Source organism: Myotis daubentonii, chromosome 12 (assembly GCF_963259705.1).
Source record: "Myotis daubentonii chromosome 12, mMyoDau2.1, whole genome shotgun sequence".
Lineage (NCBI taxonomy): Eukaryota > Metazoa > Chordata > Mammalia > Chiroptera > Vespertilionidae > Myotis > Myotis daubentonii.
Genome location: NC_081851.1, coordinates 80,058,161 through 80,075,837, shown reverse-complemented (window position 1 = coordinate 80,075,837; position 17,677 = coordinate 80,058,161). Strand labels below are relative to the sequence as shown.

Below are 17,677 nucleotides of genomic sequence, written 5' to 3'. Positions count from 1 at the left end.
GCAAAAGAAAAACCCACAAAAACGAAAGAGCCTGTTTTCTGGGGTCCTGACCTGGAACATTCACCAGCATCAGCAGGAAGGAGCAGGAAGGTTTTGTGGGCGGACACACCCATCTCGTCAGAGGACTTGGCCCGGCAGGGTTTAGGCGGGGAGGGTAGATACCAGGTGGTCGCCGTCCACTGAAGCATCACATGGCTGGACACAGGCCTCAGCTGTGCCGTGTGCCACCGAAGACATGCCCAGCGAGGTCATGGTCACCCCAAGAACTGGCCTTCCCCGGGCTCAGAGCTCTTGAGACCTGCTTTTCCGAAAGATCAGAAGAAAATACAATTTAAAAGCCCGTCTTCTGAGCAGTGGGGATGCTCTTGGGGGTTGAGCGGGAGGATTATTATGTGGGACCCAGACCCCGGAGCCCACGGCAGGTGCTGGGCCAGGGGGCGTGGCCTCACAGAGGGTTTACGCTGATGTGTTCCCCAGATGCTCTGTCGGGGGAGCTGCTGAGCACCATGGCCAACGTGTCGGGGTGCCTGCCCCACACGCTGCCCCCGCAGTGTCCGGACACCTGCCTGGCCGACAAGTACCGGCTCATCACGGGAGCCTGCAACAACAGGTAGCTCGTCACCCCTGACCTGCAGGTCGGATTGGAACCTGACTCCCTCCCGGCCTCTGTCCTGGCCCCTCACCCATCTTTACACGTCGTCTGAACGCCCGTCTGGCCGGCGCTGCCTTCCACATGGTCCTGTGTCCACATGGCAGGGCCTCTGGGACCCCACACCCCAGGGTGGGGGTGGGGAAAGGGTCACACAGGGTGACCAGGAACGCGGAGGAACAAGCAGGGTGCGTGATAGGCGGGGAGCGGGCCTCAGCCTCGTGCTGCGGGCAGGCCCCACTCGCGGATCGGGGCCCAGACGGGACCAGCAGGAGGACGCGAGGTTCCTCCCTGCGACAGGCACACAGACAGGCCCTGCCTGGGAGAGGCCGGGACTCAAATGGGTGCTGAGAGGCAGAGAGCAAAGGTCCCGACCGCCACCTCGCTTCTGAGCTGAGGGGGTTCAGCAGTTCCCCGACCTCTTCTCGCAGCCTCTTCGCACTGAGCCTGCACGTGTGAGGCAGGAGCAGGCGCAGCCCCGGGCGGGTGGGCGCCCGGGGGACGAGACACCAGCAACTTTCCAAACTGCATCTTTGTGGGAGCCCCCCAAGTCTCTGTCCTGCAGGGAGGGCCCTGACCCCGCCCGTGCGGCCGCAGTGTGAGGGGCACCTGAGCCGGAAGGGCAGTGGGAAGGTGTGTCCTGGGCTGAGGGAAGGGCACACCTGGAACCTGGAACGTGAGAGGATCCAGGTCCATGCGCCCCCAGGAGCCCGTTCACTCGGTGGCCCCCCTGGTGTGAGGCCGGCTGGAGGCCGTGGTGTGAGTCTGGCTGGAGGTGGCATTGAGCCAGGGCCCGGGCGAGCCTGCCCGGGGGCCTCCCTTGAGGATGGTTTCTTGTAGGTGGACCTGCTGCCTCCTCCCTCCTCCTCCCGCCCCTCCCCACTCACCTGGGCACCGTTGTCTCCATAGAGACCATCCCCGATGGGGCGCCTCCAACACAGCCCTGGCCCGGTGGCTGCCGCCTGCTTACGAAGATGGCATCAGCGAGCCCCGAGGCTGGAACCCCCACTTCTTATACAACGGGGTTCCCCTGCCCCCGGTCAGTGCCCGACACTGCGTGACCTGCATTAGGGTTAGGCTCCACCACCTGTCCCTGAGCCTGGGGGGAGGTGGCGGGCTGTGTGCAGGTGTCTGTGGGGTCCCCTCCCCCTCCCCCGCTCTCCTGCGGGTGGGGCCCCTTGTGGCAGAGGAACTGACGTCACCCGGTAGGGAGGGGACCGCAGGTTAAAGGCCCGCCTGCCTCCTGGGGGGGAGGGGGTCCTAAGGCCTTTGTCACAGGGGAAGCCAGGCCTGTTCAGACGTCAGACGCGTGGTAGTCAGGTGCTGGCTCATCCCAGCCAGTGAGTCCCCCTCCCCCCCCCCCCCCCGACAGACAGACCCCTGCCAGTCCGGCCTGACCCACGGACCCCTTTCTCTCCAGGTCCGGGAGGTGACACGGCAGGTCCTCCACGTTGCCAACGAGGCGGTGCGGGAGGACGGCCAGTACTCGGACATGCTGGTGGCCTGGGGGCAGTACATCGCCCACGACATCGCCTTCACGCCGCAGAGCCCCAGCGCCTGCCCGCGGGCCTGCGAGAACCGGGGCCCCTGCTTCCCCATCCAGGTACCCGGTGTTCCCAGGGTCCTGCAGGGGCGCTGGGACCCCAGGTGACCGCGCCTCCCCGTCTCCCACAGCTCCCCGCCTCCGCCGCCCAGGCCACCGGCGCCTCCTGCCTGCCCTTCTACCGCTCGACGGCGGCCTGCGGCAGCGGGGCCTGGGGCGCCCTGGTGGGCAGCCCGTCCCCGGGGAACCCGCGGCAGCAGGTGAACGGGCTGACCTCCTTCCTGGACGCGTCCACCGTGTACGGCAGCTCCCCGGCCGCCGAGCAGCAGCTGCGGAACCGGACCAGCGCGGAGGGGCTGCTGCGGGTCAACCAGCGCCACAGCGACCATGGCCGCGCCCACCTGCCCTTCGTCTCGCCCCGCGCGCCCCGGGCCTGTGCCCCCGAGCCCGGCGCCCCGGGCCGCGCGCCCTGCTTCCTGGCGGGGGACAGCCGGGCCAGCGAGGTCCCCGCCCTGACGGCCCTGCACACGCTGTGGCTGCGAGAGCACAACCGCCTGGCGGCCGCGCTCAAGGCCCTCAACCCGCACTGGAGCGCAGACACCGCCTACCAGGAGGCGCGCAAGGTGGTGGGCGCCCTGCACCAGGTGCGCCAGCGCCCTCCGGAGCCCGGGCGGGTGCGCGAAGTCACGCGGGCACCCTGGGGGGGGGGCAAGCTGCGTGGGTGCCCCTGGGCGGGTGCGCAAGGCCGCGTGGGCGCCCCACACCAGGTTACCCCGCAGCTTCCTGAGGGCTGGCTGCCCGGTCTGCACGCTCATCCCCTGGGGGGGGGGGGCTGACATGTGACCAGGAGTCCGGCAGGAGCAGGTTCAGTCCGCCCGCTGGTGCCTGGCGCCCAGAGCTTTCGGGTTTAACTCAGTGAGTCCTGGCAACCCCGAGCCACCTGGGCACCAGGGCCTTTGGGAGCTTATGCTTTGAATCAACGGAGAAGCTAGAGAAAGACAGTGTGTGTGAGGCTGTGAGTCACAAGTGGAATAGGATCTTAGTCCTTTCCTCGCTCACGGTGGTTGAGGTGGAATCAGAGGATTGCTGTTGTGTTCCGTGTGCAATTGTCTGTTCTTCCCGCCTTCCACCGCCTGTGATTTAAGACTTTCCAGACTTTCCTCCTGCCAGTGGGTCGTGGTGTGGTGTGTGTGCGTGTGGTGTGTATGTGGTACGAGTATGTATATGTGTGTGTGTTATGTTGTGAGTGTGAATGGGGATGTGGCTGTGCATACGTGTGGTGTGTGTGTATGGTATGTATACACGTGGTGAGTGTATGTGTGTACATGTGGGTATGCATGCGTGTAGGTGGTATGTAGTGTGTGAATGTGAGTGTGGCGCATGTGTGTGTGTGTGTGTCTCTGTGTGTGTGGTGGGTGTACACGTGTGCACATGTGGTGAATGGCACAGGTGCTGGAATAGCAGGTGGGAGCTCTCTCTCCCTCGTTCTTCCTCTTTGAAATCAATAAAAACAATTTTTTAAATCAATTTTTAAAAACTCTGTGGAAGAGGCTTTTGCAGCTAAGGAAGCAGCCGGGGGGGGGGGCTGCCGACCTCCTGGGGTCACCGGCTGGTCTGCGTCCTGAGCCCCCGTGCCAGGTCCCTGAGGATTGGATGTTCGCTGTGGGTGCAGGAGCTCTCGCCGCGCCCGCAGGGGAGTGGGCGCGAGGGGAGAAGGCGGTTTGGACGGAAGTCTGCCACGTGGGTGAGGAGCCCGTGGGCAGCAGACCTCCCGGCCAGTCAGTGCTGAGGCCCAAGGTGGCCTGGCGTCTCCTGTCCTGTCCTGCCCCGGAGGGAGTGGGCGGCTCGGACATCCGCCCAGGCCATCGATGCGGGAGCTCCGAGGCTGTCGGACGGTCGGTGCTGCACCTGCTCGCCTGTGTGCATACCTGAGCGGCGTGGTCCCTCCCCGGACACCTCTGAGCCCGGCTGGGCAGGGAGACCCTCCTTCCCTGAGACGGGCCAGCCCTGCTGCCCCCCCCGCCCCCTCCCGCTTCCCCTCCTCCTCTCCCATCCCCCCTCAGAGACTCCCATATCTCCTTTCCCACAGATCATCACCTTGCGGGATTACGTCCCCAAAATCCTGGGCCCCCAGGCTTTCGGGCAGCACGTGGGCCCCTACGAGGGCTACGACTCCGCCGTGGACCCCACGGTGTCCAACGTGTTCACCACGGCCGCCTTCCGCTTCGGCCACGCCACGGTCAGCCCGCGGGTGCGGCGGCTGGACGCCAACTTCCAGGAGCTCCTGCCCCCCCTGCTGCTGCGCGACGCCTTCTTCAGCCCCTGGAGGGTCCTTGACGAAGGTGCGAGCCCCCTCCCTCCCTCCCTTTCCCTCCCCTCTCCCTCCCTCTCCCTTCCTCTCCCTCTCCCTCCCTCCCTCCCCCCCTCCTCTCTCCCTCCCCCCTCCCTCTCTCTCAGAGACAGAACGCACCGCAGCCCCCAGTGCCGGCGTGCCCCACCGTTCACAGGGCCGTTGGGTAGATCTTGCCAGCCATCGGTGTTTACGGAGAGAGCACGTGTGCTCAGAGCTTTTATTTTTCTATTTAATTTTAAACATCTTTTTATTGATTTCAGAGAGGAAGGGAGAGGGAGAGAGAGAAACATCAGTGATGAGAGAGAATCACTGATTGGCTGCCTCCTGCTGGGGATCGAGCCCACAACCCGGGCCTGTGCCCTGACCAATCCGACCCGGACCTCCTGGTTCACAGGTCGATGCTCACCACTGAGCCACACCGGCCGGGCTGCTGGGAGATTTTAAAGGCTTAACTGTGCCTCAGACACCTGTGTCAGGCCTTGCAGCTCAGCACTCCCGGGGGAAAGCGTCCCAGGCCCGCTGCCTCCCCCCGCCCCCCGTGGTTTCAATGACACTGAAGGAAATCGGACTTTATATCCCACCTGATAAACGAGGCCCTTTTCCGTAAACACGGTCCGGAGGCCACGCTCAGTGCTACGTGGTTTCAGAAGGTCACGGTGGGGTCACGTGTGGAAGGGAATAGTTTAGAAACCGCTTCAGTTTCTGGGTTCTACACACTCCCCGGTCCCTCCTTTCTTCCCGCCCCGTTCTCTCTCTGTCTGTGTGTCCGGAAGCTTCTCTCCGGCTCCGAAGGCTCTTGGCTCTGAGTGGCTGTGGGGAGGAGGATGAGGAGGCCACTGTACCCGCTCAGTCGCCACGGAAACGGTCGGCACAGCGTGTGGGAGAGGCCAGGGTGCAGCCAGGCTACCAGGGATCTGACCGGTCCCCACAGGGTCCCCGGGGATGGCTGGCACTTTGGAGGTGAAGGGCTGCCCGCCCCCACACTCCTCAGGGCGCCCTCAGCCAAGCCAAGTCCCCACTGCTGTTACTGATGCTAAAATTCAGCAAATGCTTCCCTTGACTGTAATGTTTTTGCTGCAGAAAAATAAAGCAAAAAACTTGAGCATCTGCCCTGGCCTGGTTTGCTCAGTGGTTAGAGCCCATGGACCGAGGGTTCCCGGGGTTCGATTCCTGATCAAAGGCACGTCCCTCGGTTGCGGGCTCGATCCCTGGCTCTGGTCAGGGCACACGGGGAGGCAAACAATCTATGTGTCTCTCTTTCTCTCCTCCTCCTTCCTCCCACCCACTCTCTAAAAATCAGTGGAAAAAGGAGCCGCGGGTGAGGATTAACAACAAAACACTCGAGCATCTGAGGGGCTCACATCTGGGTCCCCTCGGACCTAAGTCCCGACCACCCCGCACCCGATCAGTCCCCGCAGGCTCGGGGTCCAGGCAGGGCCAGGCACCCACAGCCGGCGTCGGAGAGAACTGGAAAGCTTCGGGGGCTGAGTCGGGGACCCCCGAGGGCGTTGGTTAGGAAAGCGCGTGGTTCAGGTCTGGCCGGAGACACGTCGCCCTCGGGTGTCTTGCAGGAGGCGTGGACCCCCTGGTGCGGGGCCTCCTGGCCAGGCCGGCCAAGCTGCAGGCGCAGGGCCAGCTGGTGAGCGAGGAGCTGACGGAGAGGCTCTCCGTGCTGGCGCCCGCCGGGACCTTCGACCTGGCGTCGCTGAACCTGCAGCGGGGCCGGGACCACGGGCTGCCAGGTGAGCGCCTCGCGCCCCCCCCCCCCCCCACGGCCGGGCTGGGCCTGGGGGCGAACGGGAGGCCTGCTCCCTGGGTGGGGTCTGGAGTAACTGTCTGCAAACCTGCTGCCCACTTCCCAGAAGCGGGCTTTTCCCCGTTCTGATCGGTGTGCAGTGTCTCCTTGTTCTCCTTGTTGTGTTGTGTTGTTGCTCTATAGGACTGAAATGCTTTTATTGTTTTCATTTTTATTTATTTTTATGTTTTAAATATATTTTCTATGTCAGAGAGGAAGGGAGAGGGAGAGACAGAAACATCAATGATGAGAGAGAGTCATTGATCGGCTGCCTCCTGCACGCCCCCCACTGGGGATCGAGCCCGCAACCCGGGCATGGGCTCTGACCAGGAATCGAACCCGGGACCCTTCAGTCCGCAGGCTGCCGCTCTATCCACTGAGCCAAACTAGCTAGGGCTATTTTTATTTATTTTAATTTTTTATTTTTTCCCTTGGTACTATATTTCCTGTTTTATTATGTTTTTAAATATTCACACTCTTTATCTTTCATTTTTATTTTTTAAAAAGCTTTATTGTTGAAAGTATTAACATGTTCCCCTTTCCCCCACTGACCCTCTAGCACCCCTGCTCCCCGCCCCGGCCTCACCCCTGTTGTCAGTGTCCATGGGGGATGCCTATCTGCATACAAGTTCTTTGGTGATCACGTCCCACTCACCCCCCTCCCCCTTCCCTCTAGTCCGTCTGCAGTGGAGCCGCTCACTCTCTTAGACAACGGGACCCCGTGGGCCTGGCGCCCTGTGAGGGAAGAGCCCTGCGCGGGGAGGGGGTCAGGGAGGCTGGTGTCCGGGAGGCTGGTGTCCGGGAGGCTGGGTGTCCGGGAGGCTGGTGTCCGGGAGGCTGGGTGTCCGGGAGGCTGGGTGTCCGGGAGGCTGGGTGTCTGGGAGGCTGGTGTCCGGGAGGCTGGGTGTCCGGGAGGCTGGTGTCCGGGAGGCTGGGTGTCCGGGAGGCTGGGTGTCCGGGAGGCTGGGTGTCCGGGAGGCTGGTGTCCGGGAGGCTGGGTGTCCGGGAGGCTGGTGTCTGGGAGGCTGGTGTCAGGGAGGCTGGGTGTCCGGGAGGCTGGTGTCCGGGAGGCTGGGTGTCCGGGAGGCTGGGTGTCCGGGAGGCTGGGTGTCTGGGAGGCTGGGTGTCCGGGAGGCTGGTGTCCGGGAGGCTGGGTGTCCGGGAGGCTGGGTGTCTGGGAGGCTGGTGTCCGGGAGGCTGGTGTCCGGGAGGCTGGGTGTCCGGGAGGCTGGGTGTCAGGGAGGCTGGGTGTCCGGGAGGCTGGGTGTCCGGGAGGCTGGGTGTCCGGGAGGCTGGGTGTCTGGGAGGCTGGGTGTCAGGGAGGCTGGGTGTCCAGGAGGCTGGTGTCCGGGAGGCTGGGTGTCTGGGAGGCTGGGTGTCAGGGAGGCTGGGTGTCCGGGAGGCTGGGTGTCCGGGAGGCTGGTGTCCGGGAGGCTGGGTGTCAGGGAGGCTGGGTGTCCGGGAGGCTGGGTGTCCGGGAGGCTGGTGTCCGGGAGGCTGGGTGTCCGGGAGGCTGGGTGTCCGGGAGGCTGGTGTCCGGGAGGCTGGGTGTCCGGGAGGCTGGGTGTCTGGGAGGCTGGGTGTCTCGGAGGCTGGTGTCCGGGAGGCTGGTGTCCGGGAGGCTGGTGTCCGGGAGGCTGGGTGTCCGGGAGGCTGGGTGTCCGGGAGGCTGGTGTCCGGGAGGCTGGGTGTCCGGGAGGCTGGGTGTCCGGGAGGCTGGTGTCCGGGAGGCTGGGTGTCCGGGAGGCTGGGTGTCTGGGAGGCTGGGTGTCTCGGAGGCTGGTGTCCGGGAGGCTGGTGTCCGGGAGGCTGGTGTCCGGGAGGCTGGGTGTCCGGGAGGCTGGGTGTCCCCGGCCCATCGCGGAGTCTGCGTCGGGCCTCCCAGGGCCGGCCTGCGCGACACAGTGTCACAGGGAGGTCAGGATCCACGCCTCCGGTCCCCGTCCCCCTGGCCCCCCGGCCTGGGCTGTGCCTGACCCGCTGGCCCAACCTCCCAGCCATGGTGTGCCCGGCCCCTCTTCTCAGGCGGGGCCCTGGGCGTCCCCCCTGCACCCTCCCTCGGGTCCACTCTGGGCCCCTCTCCCCTCAGCTGTCCCCTCCACACCATCAGCCCCAGGCCGCCCCTGCCCCCGGCCCCAGGCCAACCCCGTGCCCCGTGCCCTGTGCCCGTGCAGGGTACAACGCCTGGCGGGAGTTCTGCGGGCTGCCCAGGCTGCACACCCGGGCTGACCTCGGCAGCGTCATTGCCAACGGCAGCATTGCCGACCGGATCATGCGCCTGTACCAGCACCCGGACAACGTGGACGTCTGGCTGGGCGGCCTGGCTGAGGACCCGCTGCCGGGCGCGCGGACGGGGCCCCTGTTCGCCTGCCTCATCGGGAGGCAGATGAAGGCCCTGAGGGACGGCGACCGGTAGGTGTCGGGGCCGGTCACCCACAGCCCGGCGCACAGGAGGCGGCCAGGCCCGGGCGGGGGCCACGGCTCGGCAGGGTGTGGCGGGCAGGCTGGCTCCCCCTGACGCCGGGGAGAAACACCTGGACTCCCTCTCGCTCAGAGCCGTGGTGTCCCGGACGGAGCCCTGACCAGGGCGGCCCGGTCTGCTCCCTCCATGCAGGTTTTGGTGGGAACACGCCGGGGTGTTCACGGAGGCGCAGAGGCGGGAGCTGGGGACGCACTCCCTGTCGCGGGTCATCTGTGACAACACGGGCCTCTCCCGCGTGCCCGCCGACGCCTTCCGCGCGGCCACCTTCCCCCAGGACTTCACGCCGTGCGAGGGCGTCCCCGGCCTGAGCCTGGAGGCCTGGAGGGAGGCCCCCCCAGGTAACTGAGCCCCCTGCCGCCTTGGTTAAGGGCGCAGGCCCCAGCGCAGGAGCGGCTGCCGGTCAGCACGTTGGCGGAAAGCAGCAGGGAGCTGGGCCGCGTCCTCGTGGCGTCCCCTCTGGCGGGCAGGACGCCCCGGCCGGGACCCTCCCCGGAGGAGGGTGCTGCCCGTGTGGCTGGGTCAGTGCGGAGGGGGCGCCGTCATGGCTCCCGCCCTCACAGGAGTGACAGCTCGGGCGCGGCCTTGGTTTCCGGGGGACAGGGTGCCCCGCGCCCCCCACCCACCCTGGCCTCCACCTGCCTGGTCCCCGGGGGCCCCCCACGCTGATGGCTGCAGTGGGTGCAGGATGCTGACCTCCCCGTGGAGCCAAGGCCCCTGGTTGAGAAGCTGTCGCCTGGATGACACATTTAAAAAAATGTTATAATTGATTTCAGAGAGGAAGGGAGAGGGAGAGGGAGAGCGAGACAGAAACATCCATGATGAGAGAGAATCATGGACCGGCTGCTCCTGCACGCCCCCCACTGGGGATGGAGCCCACAACCCGGGCCTGTGCCCTGACCACAGGGAGAGACACAAAGCCAAGGGCACAGGGTGGAGGAAAGTGGGGACTCCAGGCAGAGACAGCAGGAGAGGCGGCAGGTTTCCCATTGAGGGAAGAGAACCTGCAGCCTGGGGGTCCGTGTGGGGCCTGGGGGGCCGTGCAGGGTCTGGGGGGACCGTGCGGGGACTGGGAGGGTCTGGGGGGGGCCTGGGAGCAGCCCCAGGGAAGTGACGAGGTGACAGAGCTGACAGCCTCTCCCCGGCCCAGAGGACGCGTGTGGCCCCCTGGAGCGTGTGGCAAACGGGGACTCCGTGCTGTGCGGGCCCCCAGGGCGGCGTGTGCTCGTGTTCTCCTGCCTGCGCGGGTTCCGGCTGCAGGGGCCCCAGCAGCTCGCCTGCTCCCGCCAGGGCCGCGACGACCAGCCCCCCGTGTGCAAAGGTCAGTCGCCAACAGGCGCCCTTCAGTGGCTCTGCCCCAAACCTGCCCTTTCAGACGCTTAAAAATGAGCCTTGTTCTCGGGGGCGCTCCGGGCACAGGCGTCCCCGCCCGTGTGGCCGGGAGGTCACGGTCCGCTCCTGCCGACCTGTCCCCGGGCACACCTTTCCCAGACGAGGCGTCCAGGTGGGCGCATCGCGGGGCCAGCGGGGGATGCAGGCGGGACGGACGGCAGCCTGGGGGGCGGGCGGTAAAGGAGCTGCAGAGCCAGTTTCTCTAGAATCGAAACAAGTGTTTCCGCAGGAAGAACCCGAGGGCAGGCGCCCACCAGAGGCAGCAGGCTCACGGCCCGCACCCCCCGGGGCCGCTGGCCGTCCCCCCGGCTCTCACCATTTATCACTCCCCCGGCGACGGCTACGCCCGCAGCTCACCCTCCGGGACCAGAAGTTAGCACACGGGAGGCGTCAGTGGTTCAGACTTAGTGCCGCCCACAGTCAGGCGCTGTGCCCGGGCCTGGCTCCATGTTGGCAGGACACCGAGGACAGGGTCAGGGACCGCCGGCCCCCACGGGCTGACCATCCTCCTCCAGGAGGGGACGGAGCGGCAGCGGGCTCCCTGGGAAAGGGGCCCACCCACATGAGTCACGGTGGGCTCAGGCTCGGGCTTGGGGTCAGGTCAGGCTCGGGGTCAGGCTCGGGGAGGTGGGAGGGGGCTGTGGCCGGGTCCTCAGGTCCCTCAGGTCCTGACCTCCGTGCTCTGTGCAGACATTAATGAGTGTGAAGACGAGTGGGGGCCACCCTGCCAGGCGCCCGCCCGGTGCAGGAACACCCAGGGCGGCTTCCGGTGTGAGTGCTCGGAGCCGTACGTGCTGGGAGACGACGGGCGGACCTGTGTAGGTGAGCCCACCCCTGGGGGCCCCGCCCGGGAGTTACACACCTGGGCTGACAACTCCGGCTGTGCTGGAGCTGAGGCCTGCTTGTCCACGAGGCTACGCTCTCCGGGGCTGGGAGGGAGCAGGCACGTCCAGTGACTACTTAGGCCGAGACTGACCTGGGACCCAGCGCTGCCCTGGGCCTGCCTCACCCCCAGCGGGTTATCCGTGTACAGAACAGAGAGGGTGAGCGACTTGCTCGGGACCACACAGCCCGCAGGCACAGACCTGGGATTCGTAACGAGGCTCCTGTGAAGGAAAAACAACCTGCAGATACTTGTTAATGGGAAAGACAGATTTATCCACCCTCCCGCAGAGGGGCGGGGCCTCCGTGCAGGCCTGAGCTTAACCCCAAGTCCAGCAAAGACCACGGTGCACAGCCAGCGGCAGAGCGAGAGCGAAAGGAAAGCAGCAGAGGCACAGTGGGCGCAGACTTGGGACGGGGTCCGGCTCAGGTCCGGCTCAGGTCGGCTCAGGGTCAGGGTCAGGTCAGGCTCGGGGTCAGGTCAGGTTCAGGTCCGGCTCAGGTCCGGCTCAGGGTCAGGGTCCAGCTCAGGCTCAGGGTCAGGTCAGGCTCGGGGTCAGGGTCAGGGTTGGGGTCAGGTCTGGCTCAGGTTCAGGCTCAGGTCCGGCTCAGGTCGGCTCAGGGTCGGGCTCAGGTCCGGCTCAGGTCCGGCTCAGGGTCAGGGTCCGGCTCAGGCTCAGGGTCAGGTCAGGCTCGGGGTCAGGGTCAGGGTTGGGGTCAGGTCTGGCTCAGGTTCAGGCTCAGGTCCGGCTCAGGTCGGCTCAGGGTCAGGGTCAGGTCCGGCTCAGGGTCGGGGTCAGGTCAGGCTCGGGGTCAGGTCAGGCTCGGGGTCAGGGTCAGGGTTGGGGTCAGGTCTGGCTCAGGTTCAGGCTCAGGTCTGGCTCAGGTCGGCTCAGGGTCAGGGTCAGGTCCGGCTCAGGGTCGGGGTCAGGTCAGGCTCGGGGTCAGGCACGCTGCCACTGCCTGGGACCCACGGGCTTGCTGACCGGCGGGCTCTCACCCAGACTCCGGGAGGCTCCCGAAGGCGTCCTTGGTGTCCATCGCGCTGGGCGCCCTGCTGGTCTGCGTCCTGGCAGCCGCCACCTGGACGGTGATTTGCAGGTGGTAAGTCCCGTCTTCAGGGACCAGGAGCCCACGTTCTCCCCATGGAGGCTGGTGACCACGCTGCTAGTCCCCGCCGCGTGCGCCCCCTCTGCGCACGAGGAACCTCCCAATTTTCTCTCATCTCTCCCTTCTCCTCACTCTCTCAATTTTCTTGGATCTCTAGTTTCTCTCCTCCTTCTCTCAATATTCTCATCTCTCACTTCTCTCCTCATTCTCTCAATTTTCTTGCATTTCTAGCTTTTCTCCTCCTGTTCTCCATTTTCTTCCATCTCTCGCTTCTCTCCTAATTTTCTCTATTTTCTTGGATCTCTCGCTTCTCTCCTCATTCTCTCAATTTTTTCTCATGTCTCACTTTTCTCCTCTTTATCTCAATTTTCTCTCATTTCTCACTTCTCTACACATTCTCTAAATTTTCTCGGATTTCTTGCTTCTCTCCCCATTCCCTCACTTTTCTCCTCATTCTCCCAGTTTTCGTGGATCTCTCACTGTTCTCCCCATTCTCTCCATTTTCCTGGATCTCTAACTCTTCTCCTCAGTCTCTCAATATTCCCCCGTCTCTTGCTTCTCTCCTCATTCACTCAGTTTTCTTGGCTCTCTCGTTTCTCTCTTTATTCTTTGTATTTTGTTGGATTTCTCACATCTCTCCTCATTCTCTTTATTTTCTCCCTTCTCTCCCTTTTGTTTTCATTCTTTCCATTTTCTTGGATTTCTCGCTTTTCTCCTTATTCGCTCAGCCTTTCCTCATCTCTTTATCTCAGTTTTCTCTCCTCATTCTCTACGTTCCCTCGAGGCGCCGACAGTGATCCACAGGGTGCGCTGCTCCGGGAGCCGCACCTGGAGGAGCACGGGGCGCGGGGCTGCCGCTCACCGTCTGCAGGAGCAGCTGCTACCCGCCCCACCTGGAAACGCTTTCTCCCAGGTCCTCGGTGACGGAGCCTGCGTCCCCACATTGTGATGACTGTTCCTGGGAAGCTGCTCTGTGACGATGAGGACGACTCGGCCACGGCCACCAGCCTCCCCTCTGGTGTCTGCAGAGGAGCCAAGGCGGGGAGATGACCCTCAGGCTCCTCACCACCCGTCAGCGAGCGGAGGGCGGCTCCGTGTGTCGGGGTCACTCCCACTGAGCCCCGTGCCGGCCTCAGGACCAGGGACCCGTCGGTGCCAGCCTCGTGCCCTCTGCTCACGGGGTGGTGTGGGTCCCTGGGGGCTGGACTTCTGCCTCGGACACTGTGCTAACGAACAAGTAAGAAGCCAGCACCACCCCCCCTCCCGCCCACGGGTCCCGGAGTAACCACGCGTCGTGGCTCGGAGTCCTCAGCGTGTAACTGGGCCACGCGTGGCCATCAGGGGTAACAGCTCCGTGAGCAGCCCTGGAGGTCACCCTGGTGGTCACCGTGCCGCCCTTGGCTGGCGGAGGGATCCTCGGGTGCCCGCGTGGAGGGAATTGGCGCCACAGCAAATTAAGGTTCAAAGAGAGGTGACCACACAGTCACAGGCGACCCTGTGGCAGCCGCTGGCCGCTCAGTGGACAAACTGCCCCCAGAGCCCAATGTCCACGTGGGCTGCTGTCCTCATAAACCCATTCGGGACGCATGCACTGTCCAGGGGGAGGACCGAGGCTGGGTGTCCCGGGACAAGACTGGCCTTCCCTTCATGACACAGGCAGGCGGCGCCACCTGGTGGCCGATGTGGGGAGCGCAGGCATGGCCGGGGCATCCTGACCCAGGGCCTGACCTCCTGCCCATCATGTCCCCTCCTGTCCCCACCGGCCTCTTCCCGGAGACACGGCGCCACCTTGTCACTCAGCCGCCAGCCCCTCCGGGTCCGGCCGGTTCACGGCTGTCAGCGCCAGGAGAGTCCTCTGTGACGAGAGGATACCGTTACCATATGCACAGGGTCCGACACTGAGATTGAAAGGAAAACAAGGATCAGTCCGTGAAACATTTAAGCTGCTGGATGATTTAGCTTTAACACAACTGCCGATAGAGTTTATGTCTGTCTTTTTTTAGACGCCTCTAGGGCCTAACGGTCAAATTTTGTTTTAACGGAATATTCTTTAAATCGTTTTGAATTTGTTTTTAATTTGGAGAAAGAACAGTCTGGATCTGTGGACGCAGCAACACAAATTGTGAAAAACAAAAGTAAAGGTCTTATTAAAAATGGCATCATTAACTTTTTCTCACCACAGTCGTCTGAGAGCTTTCACTTCTGTTCGCATTTCACGTGGTTGTACCTTGTGGTGGAGAAAAGAGCATTATTAAAGCGTCATCCCTTTAGAAAGAAAAAGATGACTGTGCACGTTCTGCATTCTCCTCAGGCGACTTGGCCCATTTCGGTCGGCTTAGAGCGAGGCCGGAGGTCAGGAGTATTTACCGAGTCGTACGTCTGCCAGGGTGGCTCCCGAGCAGACAGCGGGGTGGAAAGTAACACAGTCTGCCCCCAATTAGGGCAAAATACCAACGTCTCGGGTTCTCGGTCTGTCCGCAGCAAATACAAAATGCCGTCAGACTGGGCGAAATGTTCGCCAAGGCAACTTGGTAATGAAAACACGGTCGTTTTCGTGTCAGCGCGCACTGAGAGGCAGTGGCGTGGGCCCCGCCCAGGCGGAGAGCAGGCGAGAGACCAGGGCCTGCGGGTCCCCGGGCATCACCGTGCCCACACGGCAGGTGTGTCTTTGGGCTAAAAACCCAGACGACACGGGAACCCCAGACCCAACCAGGCCCCGCGGGGGCACACGGACGGCCTGCGTCCACGTCTTCCCGGCCCTGCTGGGCTCAGAGACCCACGGGTGCGTCTGTGAAAGCAAAGCGTACGTGACGTTCGTTTATTTTATTTGCGCGAAGGAAGTTTTCTCCCGATGGTCGCTCGGGGAGGGAACCGGAGAACCAGGCTCCCGCAGTGGCTCTTCCTCCGCAGGCCAGAGAGCGTGGCCACTGTGGCCCCTCACCCCACGCCCACCTGGGACGCAGGCGGCTGCCTGGGCGTTCACGCCTCACTGTGCATACACACATCGTGTCTGACACCGTTAGGATGTAGGTCAGACTTGAGAACTTTTGAAAGTGGGAAAGCCCGGCCGGTGTGACTCAGAGATTTAGCGTCGACCTGTGAACCCGGAGGTCACGGTTCGCGGTCAGGGCACAGGCCTGGGTTGTGGGCCCCATTGCCAGTGAGGGACGTGCAGGAGGCAGTCGATGCATGATTCTCTCATCATTGATGTTTCTATCTCTCCCTCTCCCTTCCTCTAAAATTAAAAAAAAAAAACCTAACCCGAAAACCTAACCCTAACACAAAAACCTAACCCTAACTCTAACCTTAACCATAACTGTAAAACCTAACCCTAAAAGCTAACCCTAACCCTAATACTAAAACCTAATCCTAATGCTAAAACCTAACCGTAACCTTAACCTTAAAAGCTAACCCTAACTCTAAAGTTAACCCTAACCTTAATGCTAAAACTTAACACTAACCCTAACCTTAATGTTGAATCCTAACCCTAACCCTAAAAGCTAACCATACCCTAATGCTAAAACCTAATCCTAATGCTAAAACTAAACTCTAACCCTAACCTTAATGCTGAAACCTAACCCTAACCCTAACCCTAACCCTAAAAGCTAACCCTAAGGCTAAAACTTAACCCTAACCCTAACCCTAACCCTAACCTTAACACTGAAACCTAACCCTAACCCTAACCCTAACCCAGTGGTTCTCAATCTTCTGGCCCTTTAAATACAGTTCCTCATATTGTGACTCAACCATAAAATTATTTTCGTTGCTACTTCATCACTGTCATGTTGCTACTGTTATGAATCGTCATGTAAATATCTGATGTGCAGGATGGTCTTAGGCGACCCCTGTGAAAGGGTCGTTCGACCGCCAAAGGGGTCGTGACCCACAGGTTGAGAACCACTGACCTAACCCTAATGCTAAAACTTAACCCTAACCCAAAACTTAATGCTGAAACTTAACCCTAACCCTAACCTTAACGTTGAATCCTAACCCTAACCTTAACTCTAAAGCTAACCCTAACCCTAATGCTAAAATTTAACCTTAACCCTAACAGCTAACCCACACCTTAATGTGTGAACCACGTCCTGCGCGGTTCAGGGTTCGGGATCTGGAGAAGGGCTGTGCAAATGACAGAGACGAGACAAGAAATAATAATTTGGAAATTGGGGGGCCAGGCGGAAAGTCCAATGCAAGGGGAAGGACTTCCACCGGTTCCCAGGTTTTGCCAACCTTTTATTCAATTTTGGATACACATCTAGCTCTTAGGCAGGCAATCCTGGTAACAGACAATCTTAAAGGTCAGTAAATATTAGAAAGATTTACTCTGAGACTATTTGGTCAGGAAATTGCTTGAGCCCCCATTGTCTCCACTAAACATATTGGTGCATAGCTCTGGCCCTTGCCAGGAGCTCAAGGTTCACCAACTTTCGCTCTTTGTTAACATTCTCTGATAGTGAAGACAATGAATGGGTGGCTTCCCACACCTTAACACTGAAATCTAACCCTAACCCTAACCCTAACCCTAACGCTAACCCTAACCCTAACGCTTCCAACACCTTAACACTGAAATATAACCCTAGCCCTAAACCTAACCCTAACCCTAACCCTAGCCCTAGCCCTAACCCTAACCTTAGCCCTAACCCTAGCCCTAACCCTAGGGCTAACCCTAGCCCTAGCCCTAACCCTAACCGTAACTGTAACCCTAACCCTAACCCTAAGCCTAGCCCTAACCCTAACCCTAGCCCTAGCCCTAACCCTAACCCTAACCCTAGCCCTAACCCTAGCCCTAGCCCTAACCCTAAACCTAGCCCTAGCCCTAACCCTAGCCCTAACCCTAACCCTAGCCCTAGCCCTAACCCTAACCCTACCCCTAGACCTAACCCTAACCCTAGCCCTAGCCCTAACCCTAAACCTAGCCCTAGTCATAACCCTAGCCCTAACCCTAGCCCTAGCCCTAACCCTAGCCCTAGCCCTAGCCCTAACCCTAACCCTAACCCTAGCCCTAACCCTAAACCTAACCCTAACCCTAGCCCTAGCCCTAACCCTAAACCTGGCCCTAGCCCTAGCCCTAACCCTAAACCTAGCCCTAGCCCTAACCCTAACCCTAGGCCTAACCCTAAACCTAACCCTAGCCCTAACCCTAGCCCTAACCCTAACCCTAACCCTAACCCTAGCCCTAGCCCTAACCCTAACCCTAACCCTAACCCTAACCCGAGCCCTAACACTAACCCTAGCCCTAGCCCTAACCCTAACCCTAACCCTAGCCCTAGCCATAACCCTAGCCCTAGCCCTAGCCCTAACCCTAGCCCTAACCCTAACCCGAGCCCTAACCCTAACAATAGCCCTAGCCCTAACCCTAGCCCTAACCCTAGCCCTAGCCCTAACCCTAAACCTAGCCCTAGCCATAACCCTAGCCCTAACCCTAGCCCTAGCCCTAACCCTAGGCCTACCCCTAGCCCTAACCCTAACCCTAG

The 17,677-nt window shown here is 61.8% G+C and overlaps 1 protein-coding gene across 1 annotated transcript in view; it reads left to right on the top strand.

Annotated features, from left to right (window-relative positions):
* The window catches only part of TPO (thyroid peroxidase), a 48,214-nt gene extending 33,708 nt beyond the window's left edge, over positions 1-14,506 (top strand). The window contains exons 12-23 of the mRNA XM_059660640.1: positions 478-610; positions 1,559-1,688; positions 2,070-2,252; positions 2,324-2,836; positions 4,282-4,534; positions 6,117-6,287; positions 8,515-8,752; positions 8,955-9,160; positions 9,970-10,140; positions 10,902-11,033; positions 12,098-12,197; positions 13,117-14,506. Of these exons, the coding sequence (XP_059516623.1) occupies positions 478-610; positions 1,559-1,688; positions 2,070-2,252; positions 2,324-2,836; positions 4,282-4,534; positions 6,117-6,287; positions 8,515-8,752; positions 8,955-9,160; positions 9,970-10,140; positions 10,902-11,033; positions 12,098-12,197; positions 13,117-13,180 (2,294 nt within the window). The 3' untranslated portion in view covers positions 13,181-14,506. The remainder of the gene's footprint in view (positions 1-477; positions 611-1,558; positions 1,689-2,069; positions 2,253-2,323; positions 2,837-4,281; positions 4,535-6,116; positions 6,288-8,514; positions 8,753-8,954; positions 9,161-9,969; positions 10,141-10,901; positions 11,034-12,097; positions 12,198-13,116) is intronic.
* Positions 14,507-17,677: the final 3,171 nt, after the last annotated feature.